The following is a 10,576-nucleotide window of genomic DNA, read 5'->3' as shown; positions in this document are numbered from 1 at the left end:
GAAAGGCTGGAAAAGGAGCCTGAGCCTTCGCCATAGTCTCAACGTGAATCTGAGGCTTTCAGAACTAGCTGGGGTTTGTGAGCTCCCCATTCCTGTGAGGTGTGAACTCCGAGATTCCACTTCTGCTGCCCCTCAGAGACCTGCCAACGCATCACAGTCACTGGGGTCGCTTTGGGGGAACAGACTCAGTAAAAGCAACACCAACAGAATGTTCCCGTGGACAGAGGGCAGCCGGGGGCCTGTCTTGGAGACAAAGGCCTCACCCTCCACCCCAAAGCTGCACCATGAAAACGGGGGCTCTTTAGGCAGGATAGACACTGGTTCAGTGTTTGCACTGGATTTCTTCTCTCCCTCTCGGTTCATTTCCTCCCAGTCTCTCCCAGGTGGAATTGAAATCGAATGTTCCATGCTGAGTCAGACTTTCCAGCACTGCCCCGTGTGGAGGGCACTTGGATTCCCACAATTGAACTCTCTGCCTGCTCCTCTGGCTAACTGAGGGTATTCCTCCCCATGCGAACCACCTGGGCTTTTAAGCCCTGAAAGGCGACTGAATGAATTCTCCTATCTGAACCAAACAAGGGCAGCTTGTCAACCTGTGTGTAACAAACCAGAAAGGAAGTAGGCAGGAGATGGAGCAGTAACAGCAGTAAGAACGGCTGGTTCCATAGGCTGCTGAGTGGGTCTGAGAGAGGTAAAATGCACAGCCCTGCCCTGGCTCTGAGAACTATGTCCTGGGCCGTTAAGAGCAGAGTGCATGTTCCAGGGCACTAGCTTAGGGTCAGGCATGAGTGCTGTTTTAATCTGGTTAAAGGCCTTCTGACAGTCTTCAGTCAAGTGAAATGCATGTGGCTGTGTCTTTCTGGTCAGGTCTGTCAGTGGGGCAGCGATTTGGCTGTAGTGCGGTACAAATCACCTGTAATATCTGGCCAGGCCTCAGAAGGATTGGAGCTGTTTCTTTGACTTTGGGACAGGCCACGTTTGGATAGCATCTACCTTGGCCTGTAGGGGGTTGATAGTTCCTTGACTCACCTGGTGTCCAAGGTAAGTCACTCTGTTTAGGCCTATTTGACACTTTTCAGCCTTAACGGTGAGTCCTGCCTTCCTTAGGCACTCGAAGACTTTCCCGAGATGTTCCAGGTGTTCTGCCAATGAATCAGAACATATGGCTGTAGCGGGGTGGTCACCCCGCTCCAGATCAGAAGGGGTTAAAATCCAGCCCTTGGAGAGGGCTGGGGCTGAGAGTAAAGGCGAGGCTACTGGGAAAGCAGCCACAGTTGGGCTGTGAACCAGCAGCTGAGTCAGTCTGTCTCCAGCTCTTGAGAGAGAAGGACCAGGCTGCCGGGGAGAGAAGGGTACTTGAGACAGAGCAGGGCTGAGGAAAGGGACGGGGAGCTGGGGAGCTCCAGCCTGGGAAATGCCCAGGCTGTGAGCCTGTTTAAAGCCAAACCAGGTACTGGGGGTTACAGAGGGCAACCCGGGGTTAGGCAAAGGCAGCAGGTCCAAACCCTCCTTGCCAGTGATGAGTGGTTTACAGACCCCAGTCTGCCCCAGTAAGCGGGGGCTGGGGGCTGACTGGCAGTAGCCACTGAGGCAAGGTGTTACTGCTAGGGACAGAACCCTGAGATAAAGGGGCACCGGGCTCCGGGAAGGACACGGGGGCCAGAGGCAGGCGAGACACCAGCCAGGATAACTCCCAGAATAATTCCCAGGATAACCAGCAGGAGGCACCCCACTGGTGAGTCTCAACTTTGCTACATTGGCCACATCATCAAGATAAGTGACTGCAGATTCTCCCAATCCCACTAGGAGACCATCTACATGTTTCTGGAAGGTAGCGAGTGCATTTTGCAGCCCAAAAGGGAGCACATTAAATTCATACACCCCTCCATAGGTGATGAAGGCTGACCTTTTCTTGGCGGGTTCATCTAGCGGTGCTAGCCAGTGCCGCTTGGTTAAGTCTAAGGTAGAGATGAACTGGGCACTTCCCAGTTTCTCCAATAGCTCATCTGTGCGTGGCATTGGATAGTTGTCTCAGTGAGTCACGGTATTTAGCTTACGATAGTCCAGGCACAAGCGTATTTCCCCATCCAGTTTGGCAACTAAAACCACTGGAGATGTCCATGCACTGTTAGAGGGGTGGATCACACCAATTTGTAGCATGTCCTGTATCTCCTGTTTTATAGCAATTTTGGCTTGAGGAGTCACCCGGTCAGGTTGGGCTCTAATTGGGTGAACATTACCTGTGTCAATGGAGTGGGAGAGGGCTGGGGCTGTGAGCTAGAGGCTAGGCTGATGGGGAAGGCAGCCACAGATGGGGCCACGCTCCAGTGAGGCCACAGCTGGCCTTATAAAAGCCTGTGAGCCAGGAGCTCAGACATTCTCTCTCTAGCTATTGAGAGAGACGGGCCTGGCTGCTGGGGAGCTCACCGGGGTACCTAGAGTGGAGCAGGGCTGGGGAAGGCCAGAGGAGCTGGGAAGCTCCAGGCTGGAAAACCCCCAGGCTGCAGGCCTTGCCGATGGCCTAAAGCAGGTACTGGGGGTTGCAGAGGGGCAGCCCGAAGGTAGGCAAGGGCAGTAGGTCCAAACCCTCCTTGCCGACGATGAGTGATGCGGACTGCAGTCTGCCCCAGTGTGCGGGGCCTAGGTGAGGACTGGCAGGACAGGCTGAGGCAAGATGGGGATATAGGGTGGGGATTCCCTGGGGAAGGGAGACCCAGACTGCGGGGGTATTGCAGGGGGCAGAACCCTGATGTAGAGAGACACTGGAGGGATGCGGGGCCTAAAGCAAGTGAGACACTGGACACCAGAGGTTGTTCCAGAGGCTGGAAAGCTAATTCCCAGGACAACCAGCAGGAAGCACCGTGCCGGTGAGTCGTTGCTACACTACAGCACTGCTTTTCTCTGGGGGTCTTTTTCGGAAAAGGACTCAGAATATCCACAGCTACTCGCTGAAATGGAATCTCAATTATGGGGAGTGTCTGGAGAGGGGCTTTGACCTGGTCTTGGGGATTCCCCACTCTTTGGCACACCTCACAAGACCGGACAAGAGTAGAAATGTCCTTGCCCATCCCCTCCCAGTGGAAGGACTTCCCCAAACCGTCTTTGGTCCTGTTCACCCCACCATGGACATTAGGATGATCGTGGGATAAACTCAAGAGCTTAGTTGGAACTACCAACTGTCTCTGAGGATGCCAGTCTTCCCGGTGTCCACCAGAAAGAGTTTCCTTGTATAAAAGTCCTTGTTCTACAACAAACCTGGATTGATTAGAAGAGCGGAGAGGTGGTGGGTTGCTCTGTGCCACTGTCCAAGCTCCCTGGAGACTGTCATCTGCTTCCTGCTCGGCCTGGAACTGTTCCCTTGACGCTGGAGACATCAGTTCCTCACTGGATTGTGGACATGGGCTTAGTCCCTCTGGAAGCGATGTAGGTGATGGGGCTGTTTCCACTGACTGTGAACCGCTCTCCGCTGATGCATTATATTGTATTCCAGGCTCAGGCTGAGCCTCTTGCATAGGTTTATCTGCTGCTGCCAGAGCAGGCTCTGTGGTGCCCTCTGGCGTTGGAGTTTTAGATGGGGTTGCAAGCGCTGGACTCAGTGCTGGCAATGGTTTTGGTTTTGGTTGCTCCACCAGTTCCAGTTCCAGGACTGATCTGGCTGGGTCTCTGCAACTGGATCCACTACTGCTCTCACAGATGTTGGCATGGGTTCTGGTTCCACCACCTCAGTCTGAGTCTCTGGTAACACAGATGGGGCCCTGGTAGAAAGCTCAGGAACAGGGATAGGAGTGAAGGCTTGCTTAGCCTGGCTGTGGATGACCATGTCCACCCTCTTGGCTAACTTCACATGGTTGGCTAAGTCTTCCCCCAGCAGCCTGGGAATGGGATAATCATCATAGACTGCAAAAGTCCACGTTCCTGACCAGCCCTTGTACTGGACAGGCAACTTGGCTGTAGGCAAGTCAAAAGAGTTTAACCTGAAGGGTTGAATCATCACTTGGGCCTCTGGGTTGATGTATTTGGGGTCCACTAAGGATTGGAGGCTAGCTTACACCTGTGCTCCAGCGTCCCAGTCTTCCCGCCCACACTCACAGTTTCCCTTCGCTCTGAGGATATCTGGGAGGCATCTGGGCCTGAGGGCCTTTGGCATGACCCCAGTGCAATGAACTGTAATGTGTTGGGATTCTTGAGGCAGTTGGCCTTTACATGCCCCAGCTTGTTACATTTAAGACATCGCCCAGCTGACTGGTCACTGGGGCAAGGTGAGTTGCTGGAGAATGGTGTGGTGGGACGATAATGTGTCTGGGTTTTCCTTGGGGTGTAGGTGGGGCCTGGGGCTGCCCCCGGTGGTAGGGTGTGGTCTCGAGGTGTCCCTTCCGGTAATCACCCAAACTGCGACCCAGGTCATCCTCTTTGCTACTTCCACCCGTTTTGTTCCGATTTGCTCCACCCCTCTGGCGGTCTGGGACTGGTCATATTGATCAGCATAAGAAGCAAGACTCTCTGCTGAGTCCATTTTCTTATCCCACAAACACTGTTTTACATCATCATTGGTCATAGACAGGAACTGCTCCTGGACAACCAAATCAGACATTCCTGCAAAGCTAGTTACACCCCTTCCTTTGACCCATTTATCCAAAAGGCCCTTCATCTGGTTGACATCAGCCACATTACTTAATACAGCCCCACTCTGAAGGGTTCTAAATTTCACTCTGTAAGTGTCAGGTGTAACTTGAAATTGTTTTAAAACCAAATATTTAAATCTACCTTCATCGGAAGCATCCTCAATAGGCATCTTGTTGACTATATCCAGAGCTCTTCCAGTCAATTTTGCTACCAATGTGGTCATCTTGTGATCTTCAGGCGTTGCATGGAGGGTGCACAGTCTCTCAAAGGTGATGAAATATTTGGCAGTATCACTGGATTCATCATATTGTGGACATAGTCGCTCCCATTTCTGGACTTTTGGGGACGTGGAGCCAGCTGCTGAAGGGTTCCATCTTTTCAACTCCATAACAGCATGTTCAGGCTTCTGGGCATCAGTCTGGGCCTCAGTCTGGCCTGTATTACTCTGTCTTTTGACTCCAGGGCTCTTTTATGGGCAGCCTCTTCCCTGGCTGCCTCTGCCTCCAAGTGTTTTGCTTCCTTCGTCTCCTCTGAGTCCAACTTCAAGCTCTTTAAGACCATTCGTTTCTTTCTGTTTCTCCTCAGCTTCTAATCTGGCTAAATCCAGCTTCTTTTTTACCTCATTTTCTGTCACTCCAGCCTGCCTGTGCTTAGCCAGGCCTAACCCGAGAGTTAGAAAGAAGAAAAAAAAACAGCTTGTGAATTCCCTTGCAGGCGCTTAACTGCTCTGCCCTCAGACAGAGAAAAAAACCTCCAGCTGTGCTCACCTAAAAAAAAGTATCCTTTAAAAAAAAACCTCCTTGTTTTTCAAGCAGCCAAAAGGGAAAAAAAAGTGTCCTTTTAAAATCCTGCGGTCTTTGCTTCTGGTTCAAAATGATCCCACCGCGCTGCCACCATCTGACGATTCCTCCTCACTCTGAACTCTGGGGTACAGATGTGGGGACCCCCATGAAAGATCCCCTAAGATTATATTCCACCAGTTTAGGTTAAAAACTTTCCCAAGGCACAAATTCCTTTCCTTGTCCTTCGATGGTATTGCTACCACCAATAGTGATTTAAACAAACATTCAGTGAGGGACCACTTGCAGCCCTATTCCCTCTTTATATTTGGCCAGGATAGATTTTATGTTACTCCATACATAAAGGTTGTTACACTACCCTTTATATTTCTGACAGCATATCTGGTCACCACATTTCAAAAATATATATTGGATTTGGAAAAGGTACAGAGAAGGGCAATAGAAATGATTAGAGGTATGGAACACCTTCCATGTGAGGAAAGATTGAAATGACCGGACTTTGATGTTTGGAAAAGGTATGATTAGGGGGAGGGCGGAGGAATTATAGAAATTCTATAAAACCATGAATGGTGTGGAAAAATAAATAAGGAGGGTTGGAGTAGATGACCTCCTGAGGTCCCTTCCAATCCTGAGATTCTATGAAAAGTTATTTACTCCTTCACATAACACAAAAACTAGGGGTCACCCAATGAAATTAATAGGCAGCAGGTTTAAAATAAAATAAAGTATTTCTTCACAGTCACCCTGTGGAATGCTTTGACAGGTGATGTTGAAAAGGCCAAAACTATAACAGGGGTACAATAATAACTATATAAGTTCACGCACAATAGGTCCATTAATGGCTATTAGCCATGATGCGCAGGGATCCAGCACCATGTTCTGAGTGTCCCTAGCCTCTGTTTTCCAAAAGCTGGGAATGGGTGACAGGGGATGAATCACTTGATGATTTCCTGTTCTATTCATTCCCTCTAGAACACCTGCTATTGCTCACTGTCGGAAGACAGGATACTGGGCTAGATGGACCAATGATCATACCCAGCATGGCCAGTCCGATGTTCTTACATAGACCCCACTTTGCAGCCCAATGGGCTAGCTTCCCTTTATTATATTCACTGCTTTGTATTATATTCATGAGTTCTGATAAATGAAGGGGGTGGGGATAGCTCCATTTTATGGAACCAGCAAGCTAGTTAGCTCTAAAATCCCTCTTTGTAGCTGTTCGCTACATTTCCTAAATTCATACCCTTTTAAACTTAACAGGCACACTACAAACTGGAACTTGGAAAGAACCAAAATAACCGCTTAGGACAAAAATGACAAATGTAATATCTAACAACAAAAGGGCCATGGTAACAAACTGACATACACGATAATAAGTTAAAATCATTAATACTTTAGGAAAAAGACAACCCAACATTGGTAAGATGAGGAAATACAAAAAGCGAAAAAAATCCCCTACCGAATATGCATCAAACATTATCACATCATAATCACATCAGCATAACATATTATAAAAGTAGCATTACAGCCTCGGGCCATTTTGAGAAGGAGATCTTGTCCTTAGGAGGTGTAAGAATGAGGGCCACTGGTGATGGGGGGAACATGATGGTGTAACAATGCTGGTTCTGGCGGGACCCAACTGAGAGTGCCAATTCAGGACCAATCACTTAAACAGGACAGTTACAGCCCAAGGCTGGGGTTTTTCCACCTCAACCAGCCAGACAAAGAGGACTTTGGTCTTACCCCACTGGCTAACCACAAGTCACACAAGCAATTCCTTCAGACACTCCAGTTTCCCAGTATCACCACCAGTGCCACTCGTCATGGGGATGAATGGTTATGAAAACTAATACCCCAGTAAAAGAAAAAAGGTTCTCCTGATCCCAAAGGACCAAGCCCCAGACCCAGGTCAATATACAAATCAGATTTTGCACATAAATCACACTCTTGCCAATCCTTTAGAATCTAAAATCTAAAGGTTTATTCATAAAAGGAAAAAGATACAGATGAGAGCAAGAATTGGTTAAATGGAATCAATTATATACAGTAATGGGAAAGTCCTTGGTTCAGGTTTGTAGCAGTGATAGAATAAACTGCAGGTTTAAAGCAAGTCTCTGGAACATCCCCAGCTGGGATGGGTCATCAGTCCTTTGTTCAGAGCTTCAGTTTGTAGCAAAGTCCCTCCAGAGGTAAGAAGCAGGATTGAAGACAAGATAGAGAGGAGGCATCAGCCTTATATAGGCTTTTCCAGGTGTAAAAACATCTCTCTATTCTTACTGTGGAAAATTACAGCAAAATGGAGTCTGGAGTCACATGGGCAAGTCCCTGCATACTTTGCTGAGTTACAAGGTGTATCTGCCTTCTCTCAATGGGTCAATTGTGTAGCTGATGGTCCTTAATGGGCCCTCAAGCAGGCTAGGCAGAGCTAACACCAACTTGTCTGGGGTGTTACCCAGAAGCATAGCAGAAGTTTGAAATAAAGACAGTAATTTCAACTAGAAAAATGACACACATATAAAGATAGCATAACTTTAAGCAGCAACCCATACCTTCTCTTAGACACCCTATTTGACCCTCTTTATAGAAGATTTGGTGCCACTACAGGACTTTGGTTGCAACAATGATCTATATGGTACCAGATTAGACCAATAACATCACAAATGGTAATGAGGAAGGTGATGGCCAACATTTCAGGTTGTTGTACAGGAGAAGGTGTGAGTATATGGATGTGCAGATGTACATTCTGTAGTGTCTCTATCTACCTTACTGAGCTGGGGTGTTTGTGACTGTGCTAAATGTATTAATAAAGTATATTTGTAAAAAATAAAGAATTCCTATAGTTTGAGTGTTGCAACTGCGCACATCAGGGTTCTCGACAATATAATAATTTGAATAATACCAGGCCTGATCTTAGGGCAAGAATCTGTCAACCCTCAAAGTGATATTTGGGGATTCTTAAATAATCAATATTATTAATATATAATCCAGAGATCGGGCAACAAGATGTATCTGCCCCTTGCTGTACCAACTTGTCCCCACTCCCCTCCCAGAGCTGAGATAGAACCAAGAGTCCTGATAGGGTCACTATCTCCACAAAGTAATGAACAAAGTAAGAATATACATTAACATTTGTAAACCAAACCAGTGTCCTTTATGTGATTTGCCACAGGATGTGAGAAAAAGTAAGTACTAGAGCTGAGTGAGTGTAATATATATTTTATTTTATTTCTTTGTTACAGGAGTTATACACAGTGCTCCTGTCAGGTGATTGCTCAGCTATCTGCCAAAAAACTAGAGTTTTCAAAGGTCTAAGTAGCCCCTGGAATCACGGTTAAAGTTGCCACCCCCACCAAAATCTGAAATGGCTCCCTTGTAGCTGGGGTGGAGGAGGGAGGTGGAAATGATCCAGCGAGTGACAGGGGGAGGGCAATAGAGTAGCAAGTGATAAGCGTGGGGCCTTGGGGTGAAGAGGAAGAGCAGGGGCAGAGCCTTGGGAGAAGAGGTGGAGCAAGGGGTGGGTTTTCCAGGTGTCCAGTTACCAGCAATTAGAAAGGAGGCAACCCAGTGAATTGTAAATGGGCTGATTCCCCAGTCTGTCATGCTGACACAGCACAGTAATATCAGGAAAGGGTTTACTGTCTCTCTGACTATTCAACAAGAGATTCAGGAAGAGGGCCCAGCATCATGTCCCTTGTGAGCTCTGCACAGAGCTCAATCTGAGAACCAGAGCACCAGGAGAAAGATTTAGGTTCCTTTATGAGTAAAGAGCCAGAGCAGCCTGTCCCGGATCTGCCTGGTTCTCACCCCGTAGATGATGGGGTTCAGCATGGGGGGCACCAGGAGGTACACGTTGGCCATGAGAATGTGGAAATGCAGGGGCACGTTGTGGCCAAACCGGTGCGTGAGGAAGGAGAAGAGACCTGGGATGTAAAAGGCTAAGATGACACAGAGGTGGGAGCTGCAGGTCCCAAAAGTCTTAAGCCGGGCATCCTTTGTGGGGAGGCTGAAAATGGCTCTCAGGATCTGAGTGTAGGACACAGCGATAAAAATCATATCCAGACCCCTCACCAAGAATGCCACAAAGAGGCCATAGTAACTACTGACGCTAATGTCGGTGCAGGCCAGCTTCACCACGGCTATGTGCTCACAGTACGAGTGGGGGATGATGTTGGTTCTGCAATATGGCCACCGTGTGCCCAGGAAGGGATAGGGCAGTATGAGCACGATTCCACGCAGCATCACAACCAGACCGATCTTGGCCACCATGGGGTTTGTCAGGATGGTGGAATGTCTCAGAGGATCGCAGATAGCCACGTAGCGATCAAAAGCCATGGCCACGAAGATCCCAGACTCTATCACTGAGAAGCAGTGAATGAAGTACATCTGGATGAAGCAGGCACTGAAATCAATCTCCCTGTAACTGAACCAGAAGATGCTCAGTGTTTTGGGCAGAATGGACGTGGACAGGACCAGGTCCGTGACGGCCAGCATGCAGAGGAAATAGTACATGGGCCCATGGAGGTTTGGCTCCATCTTCACAATAAACAGAATGGTGATGTTCCCCAAGATGGCTATAGTGTATATGGTGCAGAAGGGGATGGAGATCCAGACATGGACCATCTCCAGGCCAGGAATGCCCAGCAGGATGAAGATGGAGGGGTTGGTGAAGTCGGTTGTGTTGGAATCTGACATGGAGTAGGGGAGAAGGTGTCCAACTCTGAGGCAGAACGGTGTCTCCTGCATGTACCGTATGTTCCACTGACTTCCTGTATGTGCCCAGGCTCTAGGGTGATGATCGAAGTACAAATGCCTGGATGGAGAGACAATGTTAATGTGAGAAACTACATGCACAACTGGAGGTTGTTCTCATGGGTAAAGCAGTTTTGTCACCTTCACACACTGAAAAATGACACTTTCATTATTCAGAGAAATGAAATGTGAAAAATTGACCCTACTAATGCCATTTCCCTATTTTATGGTGCTCCTAGCATTAATAATTCCTACACATCTGGGACTGTTTAGTTTAGAGAAGAGAGAAAGGATGGGGTATATGATAGAGGAGAACAAAATAAAAGAATGGAATTGATTACATTCCAACGGAGAAAGAGAAAACAGCTCCCAACCAGTACTATCTATAGACACTTACTGCTTCA

At 48.1% G+C, this 10,576-nt stretch overlaps 1 protein-coding gene across 1 annotated transcript; it reads right to left on the bottom strand.

The window, feature by feature from the left end:
- Positions 1-9,167: 9,167 nt before the first annotated feature.
- On the bottom strand, positions 9,168-10,115 carry LOC120372567 (olfactory receptor 52R1-like). Its single transcript, XM_039489778.1, has one exon. The coding sequence runs from the start codon at positions 10,113-10,115 to the stop codon at positions 9,168-9,170; it is 948 nt and encodes a 315-aa protein (XP_039345712.1).
- Between the last annotated feature and the right edge of the window lie 461 nt (positions 10,116-10,576).

This window comes from Mauremys reevesii, linkage group 1, assembly GCF_016161935.1.
Source record: "Mauremys reevesii isolate NIE-2019 linkage group 1, ASM1616193v1, whole genome shotgun sequence".
In the NCBI taxonomy this organism is placed as follows: Eukaryota; Metazoa; Chordata; order Testudines; family Geoemydidae; genus Mauremys; species Mauremys reevesii.
Note: the sequence above shows the minus strand (reverse complement) of the source record. Positions and strands in the feature narration are given on the sequence as shown.